This window comes from Cetorhinus maximus, chromosome 12 (genome assembly GCF_964194155.1).
Source record: "Cetorhinus maximus chromosome 12, sCetMax3.hap1.1, whole genome shotgun sequence".
Taxonomy (NCBI): Eukaryota; Metazoa; Chordata; class Chondrichthyes; order Lamniformes; family Cetorhinidae; genus Cetorhinus; species Cetorhinus maximus.
In genome coordinates, this window is record NC_135890.1 from 78691641 (window position 1) to 78707519 (window position 15879).

At 43.8% G+C, this 15879-nt stretch overlaps 1 protein-coding gene across 1 annotated transcript; it reads left to right on the forward strand.

Moving 5' to 3' along the window:
- Positions 1–6339: 6339 nt before the first annotated feature.
- On the forward strand, positions 6340–11101 carry LOC144687614 (cytochrome c oxidase subunit 6A, mitochondrial-like). Its single transcript, XM_078553961.1, has 3 exons — positions 6340–6468; positions 9336–9478; positions 10844–11101. Exons 1-3 carry the CDS (start codon positions 6378–6380, stop codon positions 10934–10936), a joined length of 327 nt encoding a protein of 108 aa, XP_078410087.1. The 5' UTR covers positions 6340–6377; the 3' UTR covers positions 10937–11101.
- The last annotated feature ends 4778 nt before the right edge of the window (positions 11102–15879 follow it).

Consider the following 15879-nt stretch of genomic DNA (forward strand, 5'->3'; position numbering starts at 1 on the left):
TAATCTCTTCTGTCTTCCACCCTCAGCCTTCCCTTTCGTTCTTCTTCCCACTGTCTCCTCTTTTCATCGCTCGAAATCTGTGATATTTCCAATTTTTCTCCGACTGTGGTGAAAGGCTAAACTTAGCTCTCTTTCTCTCCCTACAGATGTTCCCCAACTCTTTCCCACCACCTCTTCATTCTTTCACAAGATTTAAATTCCACCAGTTGCCATGGTGGGATCTGAACCCATGTCTCCCAAGAACATTAGCCTAGACCTACTAGTCTAGTGACATTATCACTGCCCCACCATCTCCGCTGCTGAGTATTTCCAGAATTTTCTGTTTTTATTGCAGGTTTCCAGCATCTGCAGTAATTTACTTTTCAATTCATCTTTCCTACTTGTTTCCAGCTATACCTGTTTGTTGTGTTATGTTTTATTTATAAATTAACAAATAGACTCTGTGGACCCCTTGTACATTTTAATTTCATACTACGGCAGTTAAGGCATTGACACATCGAGGTTTCTTCATATGCTTGTGCTTGGACCAGCCCATGAAGGTCAGGGAACTGACAGCTGGTTGGTTCTTGTTTTATGGAGATTAGTCAAGCCTGGGGGCAGGGCAAGAGGCCCCAGGTCATGTGAATCTGGGTTATTGCCCTTCACGCCCAGAGGGTGAGCTTCTTTGGCTGAAGAGAGGGTTGCTTGTGTTCAGTAAATCTCCAAGAGTGTTTTCTTAAAACAAAAGCCAAATGCTGCGGATGCTGGAAATCTGAAATAAACACAGAAAATGATGTGAAAACACTCAGCAGGTCTGGCAGCATCTGTGAAGAGGGAAACAGAGATAACGTTTCCAGTTCTGATGAAGGTCGTACCGGAAACACCATCTCTGTTTTTCTTTCTCCACAGACGCTGCCAGACCTGCTGTGTATTTCCAGCATTTTCTGTCTATATTTCCCATTTTCTGACTGCCTGATATCTCCCAGGGGGAAGCTGAACATCACTCATTCCATTTGACATTATGCCCCACCAGTCTGTTCACCTGCATTTGATGGGAGAGGGAGGAGGCTATACTGTAGCTAGTAATGAGACCTGTGTTATCCCACCAAAGGTGGACAAGCCCAGCAAGAAGTAAGATCTGTAGGTTTGTCGGACAGGGAAGGACTTGGTGACTTCCTGAACTTCTCCACAATGGCTGGACAGGGAGGGGCATGACCAGAATCTGGAGGAGCCCTTCTGGCTCCAGCAACCTATTGGGTCACTGGGAGTGGACAGAGTTGGAGGGGTGGAGAATGAAATCTGTGTCGTTTGTGCGTGTGCCATATGAGTGGTATGTTCAAGTTGGCCTTGTTGCCTTTTGCTACAGGTAATGGTTTGGAAGTGGTTTTGTGGCACAGTGGGTAGTGTTCCCTGCCTCTGAGCCAGAAGCTTCTTTCACATCCTGCTTCTCATCGCTCCATCATCAGCTGTGCCATCAGCTGTCTAGGCTATTAGCTCTGGAAATCCTACCTTAAATTTCTCTGTCTCTATATCATCTTTTTATACCTCTCCTTAAAACTCTGGGACTTGATGGCTAAGTAAGGTTGAGTATCCAAAATATGCCAATGGCAGGTGGTAAACAATGGGAGAGATTCCTTGTTAGCTGCACGTTAGAAATAAATTGGAGCCTCTACCATCATTATCCATGGCTACAACATGCATGTTAAAGTGCATGTTGCTACAGCAACCTAGACTCCTTAGGTGAGGGTTGGTTGGCAAGCCAGACTTGATCAGATTGATGCCAATAGCATGGGTTTTGACTCCCCATTCCAGCTCAGGTGGATTTGGGACCTCCCTCCTTGCACTAACTGTGGTGGGGGTCATGGTACTGTGGGTCGGACCTGCCTTCAGGCAGATAACTCCAGAAGAAGGAGGATTTACTTCGTATTATCTCTCACAACTTCTACTGCCTAGGCTTTGTTCCCAAACATCTCTCAGTTTTATTTCCCCATCCTTGATTCTGGAGATGAGAATAAGATGTATCTGCAAGACTCCAGGCATGTTTAAAAGCAAAATCAAACCTTAAGCCCTCTTTTCTACATACAATTTACCCTCTCTTCCATACCCTTACTCTTTCCCCAAATAAAACTGTAATCATCAAAACTATAAAATATCCATAAACACAATCCAAGTCAACACTCTGTAGCGGTCATAACATAGTTCAAAGACATAATTTCAGGTAAGGTTAGTATTGAAACATTTGATCGCTGTGCCTCAGGGAATGTTACATTTTCTTTTTATATTGTGTTACGTATTAGCGTTGCCAATCGTACACTCATTTTTGATTAACTTGAATAAAGTTGAATTTATTTGAGTTGTACAATTTCCATTAGTCTTACCACCACTACGTCCTCTGTCTCAAACTCTTAGCCAAGTATTAGTAATAAGTAATTATTTGATAAATGTGGAAAAACCAAGGACACACCTTGGTTCCTGGTCCAGCAATGCCTCAATTTTAAAATTCGAATTCTTATGGCCTCATCCACCCTAAGAAACCTACTTCAGCCCCAGAACCCTCCAAAAACTCTGTGTTTCTCCAATTCCAGCCTCTTTCACATCCTGCTTCTCATCGCTCCACCATCAGCTGTGCCATCAGCTGTCTAGGCTATAAGCTCTGGAAATCCTACCTTAAATTTCTCTGTCTCTATATCATCTTTTTATACCTCTCCTTAAAACTTATCTGTTGCACCAGCCTTTGGTCGTCTGTCCTCATAACTCCTCCTGTGGCTTGGTGCCAACATTTGTTTGATAGCATTCCTGCAACGCATTCAGGGACATTCATTACATGAAATGCACTATATAAATGCAAGCAATTGATGTTGAAAAAACAGAACATGCTGGAATACTCAGCAGGTGAGGCAGCATCTGTACAGAGAGAAATGGAGTTGTCACATTGAAAGAAGTTAGAGCTGTAAAAGCTTTTAAGCCTTTAAGCAAGTCCAGGGGCAGGGAAAGATGGAGTGCAGGACGATGGGAAGAAAGAACAAAATGGAAGGTCTGTTATAGGATGGAAGGCAAGGGAGATTAAATGACAAAAGGGATGATGGTGTAAAGCAAAAGAGAGTGGTGATGGGACAAGTAAAAGAACAAAAGATGGGTCTAGAAGAGCTGTAAATGGTGTTACAATCCCAGCTGATCTTAATACTGGACAAGTCAGATCACAGAGTGAAACCTGGCTTGATAGATACTAACTTTTTTTGAAACTTTTTTCAAAAGTTACTGAACAAATTCACAGGAGTCTGCTGATGAACTTTTAATACAAAGTATAAAATATTTATTAAACAAGAAAAAATGAACTATATTACACCAGAAAAAAGGTTGGAAAGATCGCGATACAAACACAGGAAAATGATTCAAACTCATATTATTCCTTTTACCCCAGCAATATCTTTAGACATATACAAATTCAGAAAGATAAAACAAATAACCATATCTATCTTATACTCTAATATTCAGGGTAAGTTTGAGGTACATGTGAATTAATAGGTGAACTGTGGTCAGACACACCATGCTCCAAAGTAAATGACAGATGCGACCAAAGCGATTTCATGGATTTCTCAACAACCCACACAGACGTTTGTCACAGTGTGAGTCAACCAACTCACTGAAACTTTGTCTTTTTCACAAGGGATATGAATCTCCACATTTGAAGATCTCGCCTTGGAATTCTCTTCAAACATTGTTCCCACTCAGACGGCTACAACAAGGATTCACCTCCAGGATTTCAATCTCATCTTTTGAGATTCCTTTCCCTTGGATCACCGAGCACACTCAAGCTTCACCTTCCAAACACAATTTCAGATCTTCGGCCATGCCAAGCAGAACACCACTGCTCCAAAAGGCCCACAGTAAAGATTCACCAACCTTTGGCTGCCTTCTTGGATCTTCAGGGCTTCTCTTAAACCTGCTTCACTTCAAACCTGCTCCTCGCAGCTCTTTCTTTAACTTGAAGCCTATTGCTCTACTCCTTTCTTTTAACTTGACTTCTGGGACCTCTTTCTAATCCCTGTCTTTGTCCCTGGTGGGGAATTTCTTCTGGGATCTCTCCCTGTTCCCCTCCTATGTCCTGCTCCCTGGGAAACTTTCCTCGTCAATGGCTCTCTGATTCAGGTCACCTGACCTGCTTCTCACGCCATTTGTTCTTCCTTGCTCTTGCGCAATTGCACAGGGCTGGTTCCCAGCCTGAAGAAGGTAAAATAAACAAACTGGACATGCGTGCGGCCATTCCCTGGCCAGCGCATGCACAAGAGGCCCAAGGCTCATTCAGAGCTGGAGTTCCTGACCTCCGACTTCAGATTAAGTTAAGTATTTGAGTTTCATCACAATGGAAACAGCTGTCCAAAAAAGATGGGGGCAGTGGTTTATGATCTAGAATTGTAGAACTCAATTTTTTGTTTGGAAGTAAAGTGCCTAATTGAAAGATGAGGTGGTATTGCTTGAGTTTCATGTGAACATCATTGGAACAGTGTAGCAGTCTGAGATCAGAAAGGATAGAGTTGGAATGGGATGGAAAATTAAAATTATAAGTGGCTGCATGCCCAGGTGCATGCTTGCAGAGTAAATGGAAGTGTTCAGCAAACCCAATCTGCATTTGGTATCCACAATGTTCAGGAGACCACATTGTGAGCAGCAACTATAGTAGACTAAATTGAAAAAAGTATAAGTTGCTGCTGCACCTGAAGGAAGTATTTGAGACCCTCAATGGTGGGAAAGGAGGTGTGAGAATGGATTTCTTTTTAAACTTTGGGGAATATTGTGTTATTCTGTAATGGAGGCTGGGTGTCTGTGTGTGATTTAATTAAGCTGGGCTGAGTTTGATAGGAGTCAGGTTGTCTGGGGGTTGGAAACATGAAAAGGATAGGGGTGTTAAGTTTGAAGTACAAGTAAATATGTTATATCTAACATTTGCATTTTTAGATAAGCTGAGTCAGAGTGGAGTCAGAGGTGATAAGAAACATGTTTGCACGTTGCAGGAGTTCCGAGGTAAATAGTAGTTGGGATATTATATTTTATTGACCCAAAAGCAAACACAAGATGGAAACATGAAATATCTTATATTTGGAAGGTTTTGAGTTTCAAAGAGGTGTGAGAACAATAGAAGTGAGATGAATGGGGGAAGAAAAAGGTATTTTAGAGTTGCTGTTGATCTGGAGATATAGAGATAGGTGGAGATAGCTGGAGCGGTTTGAGCTGTTGAGCTATAGCCAGGGCTCTGGGCTGGGAGAGGATGCAGTTTGAATCACCCATCCATGCAAACCAGAAAAGTATTTGGTGGCAGCAAGAGGTTTTATTCTGAAGTGGATTCTACCACAGGGTGGAAGAGTGTGAAGGTCATGTGGTACACCTTTATTGAAGGTACAGTAGTGTGACTTGTGTAATATTACTGGATTTCATAGGAGACATCTATAAGGAAGTGTTGCCTGGAAGATGTTTATTTCTGGGTTTGAACAAGTAGGGAGTTTTTGGGGGAATGTTTTGTAAGACTAATCTTAATTGTGTAACTGTAATCTTGTGTGCTTAAATTTTCTTTTATTCTTGTTAAAACTTTTACTTTTAATTTTTAAAATCCCAAAAGATTTGCTGAACCTCTTACTGCTGAGATCGATACGTCTTCTTCTTGTTATCAGAACACGAAAAAAGGTTATGGCCCGTAAACCAAGTTTCCCTCTGGGATTTGGTTTGCGCAGCAATTAACACCGGCTGTGGTTAGAACAGCAGATAAAAGGGCAGATGTTTCTTCTCCTGTGTTGGGGGTGATTGAGGAGTGGAGCAGGGGCTCACAGAGGGCATGGTCCCTTGGAAATGCTGAAAAGGGAGGACAAGGGAAGATGTGTGTGATGGTGGAATCAGGTTGGATGTGCCAGAAATGTTGCAAAACGTGAAGGCTAAAGGGGTAGAAGATGAGGATAAAGGGTGGTTAGGAGAGACAGGGGAAGGGAAGAGACTCTAAGTGCAGGAGATGGGACAGACATGAGGCCTGGGACGCCCCACCCCCTTCATCTTGGTTCCCTGCCCCCAGTGCCTGGCCTTGCCCATGGAGCCTGACCCCTCCCCTTCAGTACCCATCCCCCCAATCCCCGCCTCCTTCATTCTGGCCCCTCCCCTTCAGGCTGTCCCGCCCCTTCATCCAGGCCCCGCCCCCTTCGGCCTGCCCCCACCCACTGCATCAGCACATATTAAAACAACGGAAACGAGAATAAAACTAAACGGACCACACCAAATGCACTGATGCCGGATATAAAACCCTTCCCAAGGGCTGATAATAAAATTAATGTGATTTCGCTGTGACCTTTGGCCCCCCCCTGGCTGACGGGTAACCGGCCCGCCCCGCGCCTGCGCACTGCACTCGCTCACACAAGATGGCGGCGGTTTGGGCTCGTATTTTGCGCCGGAGTTTCAGCTCCGCGCGGCAGCTGTCGGCCGCGGCCGGTGGCGAGGAACACCAAGGGGGTAAACATGGGCCGGGGGGGGAGGGGGTTGTAGCGGGGAAGGGTACGGCCGGCTGGTTGTACGGCCCAAGCTAGCGAGAAGAGAAGGGAAGGGGAGGGGAGGGGAGGGAGAAGCCGCTGTGACCTTGGCTCCGGCCTCTCCCTCCGGCCCCGGGGCTCTGCGGTGAATGATTCCCCGGCTTCAGTCGCTGATGCTCAACCCCCAGACTCCAGCTGAGTTGGTGAGGGGAGGCTCCCGGCTTCGTTCGCCCTGTAACTCCGGGCCCGTGGGGTGGATACGCGGTGTCCCCGGGCCTAGCCCTGCGCTACTTCCCGTTATTTTACATATGACTGCTGTCTGCCCTCCCGCGGTTAAAATGGCAGATCTGACCCCAAATCGAAAAGAAAATTCGAATTTCCTCCATGGGTGGGGGGGTTGGGGGGGGGTGTAGTTTTCGACGCTTTAGGCTATTTTATCAAATTATCAACGCTTAGAATGAAGCATCCTGGAAGGAAAGGAAGGGTTTGATACAAGGTTGTGTGAGTGTGCGCTCAAGATTATGGTCAGAATAATTAAAGCACCATTTTAATTAATTTATTGCAGTTTTGTGGTGAAATATGATACTAGTTCACATTTTTTAACGGTGGCTGGGGTGGGCCTCATTTGTCTTCGCCTCCCATTGTTACAAAGGTTAAAATCCTAATGCTGTGAGTAATGCCCTAGACAAAAACAGAACTACCCAGAAAAACTCAGCAGGTCTGGCAGCATCGGTGGAGAAGAAAACAGTTGACGTTCGAGTCCTCACGACCCTTCGGCAGAACTGAAGTATAGTTAGGAGAGAGGTGAAATATAAGCTGGTCTAAGGTGGGGGGCGGGGGGAGAGAGAAGTTGAGGGTGGGGTCGTTGTAGGGATACGCAAGCAGTGATAGGAGCAGATAATCAAAAGATGTCACAGACAAAAGGATCAAAGAGGTGTTGAAGACACCTATCACTGCTTGCTTATCCTTACAACGACCCCACCCTCAACTTCTCTCTCCCCCTGCCCCCCACCTTAGACCAGCTTATATTTCACCTCTCTCCTAACTATACTTCAGTTCTGCCGAAGGGTCGTGAGGACTCGAAACGTCAACTGTTTTCTTCTCCACCGATGCTGCCAGACCTGCTGAGTTTTTCCGGGTAGTTCTTTTTTTGTCTTGGATTTCCAGCATCCGCAGTAGCTTTTAGCTTTTTGTTTTTATCTCAGTAATGCCCTAGAGTTCTCTTTGGATTTGAGATGAGGGTGGCTACAATGGTAATAGATCTAAAATGATCTAGATGAGGAGACTTGACGCAGGATGACTTTGTTTTATTTGGCAATTTTCATCTGCCCTCTCCTGAAGGTTATCTGCTGCTTGCCAATCAAAGCTGCACTTTCTACACTGTAATTCCCATTATAGCATATGCTGCTTTTTGAAAATTCCATGAGCCTCCCTTGTATTGGTCAGTCCAAAAATTCTCACCTGTTTTGTCTGTCCCTTTTTCAGTAGCCCAAATGTGATCTTCATCTTTAAAGTTTTAATTGTTCAGACCTCTTTAACACTTGGAGTTGTTAAATGGATCCAAGCCAGGTGGTGAAGTATGAAACAGGACACAGATCTTTTCCTTAGGTTTATTCACAGGATGCAGCATTATAAATCTTTGCCTTCTACCTATTAACCTAGTGTTTCAGCAGACTCTTTATATGCTCTTTATTGATAAAATTAACAAAAGCTAATTAACAGCTCCTTTAAAGTCGCATTGTGACAAAGGAAACTTATCAAACTAAATTTAAATAATGTTCCTAGGGCTTATGATGCTCTCCAGCCCAAGTGGCACCCACTGGTTGTGGAAGGCCTCAAGTGTACTGGTGGATGCCGAAGCTCCCTCTCCAGGGAGAGACAGGCACGAATGTAGCTGCGGAACAGGGGCAGACAGTTGGGTCTAACGCCCCCCTCCATAGCCCACTGCCTGGACCTGTTAAGCAGATTCTTTACACTCTATTTAAAACTTCAAAATAAATTAATGGTCCCTTAAAGGGGCAGTGGACTCTTTATACTCTCTTGAGCACTGCACTTAAGTGTCAAATTAAGGGATAGACCCTTAAAGAGCCACTGTAACAAAGACAAAATCAAAACTAATTCAAAATGTTGTTTTGGGGTCAGTGCACCACAATGCCTGGGGTGCCCACCAGTCTCAGAAGGTCACATGCGTGCCAGCGGACACTGTGCTTCCTCTCCAGGGTCATCTGTTCGCGAACATAGCTGCAGGAGAGGGGCAGACAGTTGGGCCAGACAACCCCCTCAACTGCCCACTGTCTGGGCCTGTTAATGGCCAGTTTGGCCAGGCCCACAAGGAGTTGGACTCTGTGTGCTCAATCCTCAAACAATGCCCATCACCTGTGTATCTTTAACAACAGAATCAACCAGCAATTAAGAGATATTAATTTAATGTTGTCTTTATCACCAACTACTGCTCCCAGTAGCTGCAATATGAATTCCAGACGGGTAGTATCCCAGTTGCACTGCTGGGTTGGAATCTAGTCCTTCTGCCCAGGTGAGCTCTGCAAAGTTGCTCTTCTAGCGGTAAAAATTTAAATGTTTATAATATGGCAGGTATCCCCACTCTATAAACATTTAAATTAAAATCTCAAGAGATATAAAAAGCCGTTGTTTGACACTTTACTGCATACATTGTCAAACAGGAGCAGTGAGAGATTGTAGTATTTGTGTCTTATCAGTTTGACTCTGCTTTTGGATTAACATTGCAAAATAAAATTTGCTTTGTAATAACACAACCTGAATGTGTAATGGGCTAACTATATTGTATGCAAGTACATTTGGTTGTAGCATGTTTTCACTTTTCCCCCCCAGCACGTATGTGGAAGATCCTGAGCTTTGTTGTTGCTATTCCTGGTGTAAGTGTCTGTATGTTGAACTGCTACCTGAAGGCGCAGCAGCACAGCCACGAGAGGCCAGAGTTTGTTCCTTATGATCATCTCCGCATCAGGAACAAAGTGAGTATGTTATTAGATTTGAAGGATTGTTAATAACAAGGGAATCTTGTGCAGTTTATAAAATAACGGGTTATGTATGTACAGCAAGTATTCAATAAAGTATCAAAATCGTCAGCATTACTTTGACTAAATCAAATTCTATCATACATGAGAACATTGAAGAAAATCCTGTATATGTGAAATGCAACCTAGTACAGGGAAAATACAAACACTATGCTGAGTGCAGGTTATCTTGTCACATCTATGGTACTAATTAGTTACAATGGCAGATCTCATTGTGGATCTTTGGTTGTTCTGGGCCTTGGTCTGTAACGGAAACCTAAACACTTGTATCCTGGCGAAAGGTAAAAGATCTAATCTGAGCCATTCCTTTGATCCAGTTGGTGTATCTGATTCTGTGTGCAATATTATATGGGTGAATGGCAATTGATAATCACAATTGCCATGAGTTCCATGTATTCATTACTGAATGGTCTTCAATCAATAAGTGACAAACCTGAGTCCTGCACTTATTTTGTCTAACCTTTCTTGACTGGATTGTAATCCATTCTCCCTCAGCTGGTTGGTTCCCTTTTGGCGAATCATAACTTATTACTAATTATTGAGAAATTGACAAGGGAACTGAGGCCTGGTAACTCAAACAGTTGATCTTGACTCCTGACTGGAAAGTTGAATTTCTCTTGCTGTTCTGGGTGAGATAGGTAGAGAGTTGGGGTGAGAGAAGAAAAAGGAGGAGGAATCATTCAACTTGTTTGGGGTCAAAATGTCAAAATCCAACTTATCCAAACTGTGGAGTGCATTCAGTTAAATAGCTGTCAGCCACTACCCACAGAGAGATTGCTTCTTAATATCATTATTTCATGCATAAATGAAGAAAACTTGACTTAAGTCACCACATCCTCCACTCAGACGAAGTGTACTGGATTCACGGGCTGTGCCAAAGTGGGATGAAGTGTTGTATTGTGACGCTCCATGTAAGTTTCCTCTTCTGTGCCTGCAGAAGGAGCATGTGGCAGTGGGGAAGATCCTGGTCTGCTCCTAGGGGCTGGCTTCAGAGTTGCCTGGGTTATCTGGCTAGTCAGTCTGGGGTTGGTGGCGTTTGAGGACACCTGACTCTTCTGGTCTCATTTTAAGCAGTTCTACAAGTTGCTTTGTTGGTGCTGCACAACATTCTTCAAATGTCTTGTATATAATAGTCTTGTCTATTGTCATATACTGTTTCGTATAGGTGAAATGATGGTTGATTTGAAGCTGGGGGAGGGGGAGCCATTATAATGAGTCCCCGGGCATTTAAAATTGCAAAGTTGGTTTGAATTCCTTCTGGAACAGTCTAACTGATATACACTTTTACTATTCCATCCACAGCCATTCCCTTGGGGTGATGGGAAGCACAGTTTGTTCCACAATCCCCATACTAATCCTCTGCCCACTGGCTGGGAAGATGCAGAGGAGCACTGAAATTTTGGAGCAGAGAAGACTGGCCCTAAGTTGATGGACCATTCCTTCAAGCCTAAGAGTTATGTAAATGTGTGCATTATTTTAAAAAATGAAGACAGAAGACTTATGAAACAAGTGTTCACTTTTGATGAGGTAACACCATAATAAATATACTGTGGAAAATTGTCTGCTGCTTTTTTTTTTTGCAGTAATAGGGGGTTGTTAAATCAGGTGGGTTGAACTGGCGAAGTACAGGAAATGAATGTCACATGGAGCTTCTGACTGGGTGCCTGTTCTACGCATTGCTTGTGAGCCGAACATTTTGTAAGGAGTGCAGAATAAAAGCAGCTTTTCCATCTGCCACATGACTTCCATTCACAGCAAAGGGTGGGGGATGTTCACAGCTGGCATTTGTTACCATTTGTTCTTTGTTCCAGCAAGAAAATGCTGATAGCAAGTGACAACATCAAAAAGCAAGTCAAAGGGCTCCATTAAACTTGGACTCATCACTATATAGTTTTCTTCCTGCACCTACTTGTGCACAGTAGAAGGTTGTCTAAAATTTTCTCCAGTAAGTTCATAGAGCAGATGTCATTTTATAATGCATTGTGTGGAATTCTTCAGTCTGTCATTGCCCTGCTGTTTCCTAGTATTAAAAAAAGCCTGACTCCCCAAAGCCTGTCTGCCATCTACAAGGCAAAAAGTCAGGAGTGTGATCCATTTGCTCCACCAACACTTTAGCTTAACACCATCCAGGACAATGCAGCCCACTTCATTGGCACCCCTTTCACACTCACAGCAGCAGTGTGTACCATCCACAAGATGCATTGCAGGAACTCACCAACGCTCCTTAGACAGCACCTTCCAAGCTCATGACCACTACCATCTAGAAAGATCAGGGCAGTAGAGGTATGGGAACGCCACCACCTGGAACCACCATCCTGACTTGGAAATATATCACTGTTCCTTCTCTGTCACTGGGTCAAAGTCATGGAACTCCCTCCCTAGCAGTACTGTGGGTGTACCTACACCACATGGACTGCAGTGGTTCAAGAAGGCAGCTTGCCATCACTTTCTTAAGGGCAATTAGGGATTGTCAATAAATGCTGGCCTAGCCAGTGACACCCACATCCCATTAATGAATTTTAAGAAGGAAGCTTATTATAGCTCTGAAAGCTGGTGGGTTCAGTTCTGAATGGTAAATTGGAGTTAGCACACAGTTCCAATAAGTGTCTGCAGAGCAGCAGTTGTCGATGGATGCTGAATAAAACTTTCTCTTAACCTTGCACCTGGTTTGGATATAATGGGTGCCCAGTAAATCTGTTGCTGCATTGCCCACTACGTGTATACCACAAGCAAGTTTGTTTTAGCTGCAGAAGCACATCTCTTACTGTGGTTACTTTATACATGCACCAAACTTGGAGCCAGTCTACCAATTAGGACCAAACTATCAATAGGCGGGTGATGCAGAATATGAAGCTGAGTGAAAGATCAAAGCAGAGAGAAGAAATCATCTTGGTTGAAGTGATTACGCCTTGATGTGATGTGCTAATCCATTTCTATTCCACACTTACAAACAAAATAACGCCCTAATATTATGAAAATTGTATTGCCTCTGGTATTGCTTATGAATATGGGTGAAGAGTAGATGGCACATTAATGCTAAATGTTCCCGAATGGGGCAAATGCAGCTTTTGAGCCCCATTCTGCGCAGACCCCAAACTGAGTTGTGTTCAGGGAGAGTGTGCCAGCTGAAGACCACAATAGCTGCTTACATGGAGGAAGGAAAGTGGGGTCACTAAGTATTACTTGGACAAATTGTCCCATGTAACTATGGTCTGCCATAAGACATTGCTGAACACTTTGCAAGGACTCTGCAGTTTGCACTGTGGCTGACTTGTGTATGACTACTGTTCAACGAGAAGAATGCCCCTACCAGAGATCTTGCTCTACTCTTTGGTTAATGCAAAATTATTTCACTGCCCCCTCCGACCCCTGCATCATCCCGTTAAGCAGCCAATACACAAAGGCTGTTTTATGTTTTGGCTGCTTTGATTGTGGATTTGACTGGATGTGATACATTGAGTGCCCCTGCTGAATCAGGAAGATGTTCTTAGGATAAAATTATTTGTGGGTGGAATTTCTATGTTCTTTGTCGGATAGCTCTTGTACAAGTAGCTTATGAGCTATTTCTACTGGTCCTGTTCAATCCTACTCACCCAAACTCCCTGAAACTATGTTGAGGGACTCTGCAGTGACATTTTGTATTTCTATATGCCCCCACTGTACTTGGAATTATTACAACAGGTTTCCTGCCGATGGATAGTTTGCCAGCTGATCCAGATCAGAATGATGAAGCCCCTACCTATACACAATGTGGTCAGCAGATTCAATGTTGATTTACTTTTGTTTTCTAGCCACAGTGTGACTCATAGCAACATCGTTAATATGTAAATCAGTCTCTGTTATATTTGAACTTTTTTAACTTTCCATGAGATTATATTTGGTCCTGTAACTTAAGACCACTCTCATGAGTGAATCCCAAGTCCCCACACATTTGAGAGTATATCCTCGCCTTGAGATCTACAAGTAAGTATGGTTTCCTTAATGTGTACTCAGAACCAACAACTGCTGGATTTATGGATCCAAAGGATCTTAGTCCTATCTTCAAAAGTGGTAAAGGTCTGGTGGTGGTACATTGCAATTCACTCTTACCTGCATGTTGTAGTCTGGAACTCTGGATACCGACACTAGAGGCTCCAACTTTCTTTTCATCATATGGCTGACTAGGAATCTCTTCCATTCTTGCCATCTGTCATTGTGTGTTGGAAAAATTTGTTGGTTGCTACTCAACCTAGGCAGGGATGCTACCCACTGCACCTCAAGGCCTCCTCAGTAAAGCATTATGAGGAGGTTTTGCTTTACTGCATTTCCTTTAAGTCTAAAAAGTCATTTTTAGAAAAGGTGAACAAGCGCGTAAATGACATATTTACAGTAGATATTCCTTCACGTAACTTGAGTGGGCAAAATAATAGGATCAAAACCCTGGAACTAAGCTGACACTTTGGGAAGAAAAACTTGTAAGTAATGTTCCTTTTAGTTTCTTACTATTGAACTATTTTACAAACTGAACCAGTCACATAGTGAGCCAATACCATAGCTTTATTTTGTTTGAATTACTCTTAACCAGCTTTCAATTGATGAAACTTGCAGGATTGTATCATTATGGGCTTCATAGGGAAATCTGCACTGCATTTTTTAAAAAACAACTGCTTCTGCATTGTTCCTGCTTCCACAGCCACATCTTCTTCCTTAGCAACTGTCTGCAGCTCCAATTTACTCTACATGGATTCCAATTGAAATTCCACTCTTTATTGTTTCAGATGCACCCATGACCACAGAAATCTCCGAGACATTCAGGGTTCCTTGAACCACTGTTCACACCACATCCTAAGTTCCAATTTCAATGCCATGTGCTGCCATATGCACACTGTCAACCTCTCTCTTAAGCAGCACCAACTCACTCTACCTCACAGCTGTCTTGGTCCACAGTTTCATTTCATTCATTATCTCATTCAGTGCTTTAACAAAAATACTTTTATATCTCCTTTTCAGGTGTGAAGGATTGTAAGCTTCAACAACTCATAGGCACCGACACTCCTCCTGATCCTTTCTCCCCTTCCCTCCAACCCCATCTATTTGAATCTCACCCCTTGCCATGTATTTATAATACCCACTGACCTTCCCCTCTCTGACACTGAACACTCAGCAAAGGCCTCAGCTTCAACCCCTTACATCCCTACCTCAATGAATTTTGAGCTCAACACAACGCTGAGTTCTTCTTCCATACCCTCAGCCTCTGTGCCCACTTCTTTGATCAGGTGACCTCCTCCCACACAGCTGCCTTTTACCTGTCTCCCTCCATTTGGGCCCCTCTGGTCTTTACCCTCGCTAGACTTTTTCATTATGAACTGACAGTGTGACATCAGCCATCTCAATTTCTCAACTCTCCTCATTCACTCTGACCTATCTCCCTCTGAACTGGTAGCACTCCATTCTCTCAGGTCCAACCCTAACATCGTCATCAAACCACCTGACAAGGTGGCGCTTTTGTTGTCTGCTGTTCCGACCTCTACCTAGCAAAGGCCACATGCCAACTCTCTAACACTCCTACCACCCCCTGGACCATGACCCCAATATTGAATAGCAAGCCATTATATCCAGGACTGTCACTGACCTCATCTCCTCTGGTGACCTTCCCTCTACAGCTGCCAATCTCATAGTCTCCAAAGCCCAACAGCTGGTTTCTACCTGTTTTCCAAAATTGAATAGACAGTACTGCCCTGGTTTCAGCCTGTTTCTTCACTTCAATTACATCATTGTCTCTGGGTCAAAATCCTGGAACTCCCTCCCTAACAGCACTGTGGGTGTACCTACACCACATGGACAGCAGCGGTTCAAGAAGGCAGCTCACCACCACCTCAAGGGCAATTATGGACGGGCAACAAATGTTGGCCCTGCCAGCAATGCTCATCCCTTGAAAAGATAAAAGTTTCCAGTTTCCTGGCCCTAATCTCTGTCATATACATGATGGGCTGAATGGCCTCTTTCTGTGCTGTAACTTTTCTATGGTTTAAATTGTTTTCTTTTCACCATGGATGTCCAAGGGAATCATCCTCTGCCATTTCTACCACCTCCAGTGTGATGCCACCATCAAACACATCTTCCCTGCCCTCCCCTTTCAGTATTCCAAAGGGACTGACCCCTTTGCAACACCATGGTCTACTCCTCAGTTACCCCCAATGCCCCCTCCCTTTCCTACAGCATCTTTCCATGCAAACACAGGAGATCCAACACCTGCCCTTTTACATCCTCTCTTTTCACCTTCCAAAGCCCCAGATACTGCTTCCAAGTGAAACAGCAATTTACTTGCACTTCCTTCAATTTAGTATACTGTATTCTCT

Bases quoted from the DNA above. Each gene is read 5' to 3' on its own strand.
- LOC144687614 (XM_078553961.1), top strand. From the start codon at position 6,378: ATGGCGGCGGTTTGGGCTCGTATTTTGCGCCGGAGTTTCAGCTCCGCG. The intron at 6,469-9,335 runs GTAAACATGGGC...TTTCCCCCCCAG, and splicing joins TGGCGAGGAACACCAAGGGG to CACGTATGTGGAAGATCCTG. The intron at 9,479-10,843 runs GTGAGTATGTTA...TTCCATCCACAG, and splicing joins ATCTCCGCATCAGGAACAAA to CCATTCCCTTGGGGTGATGG.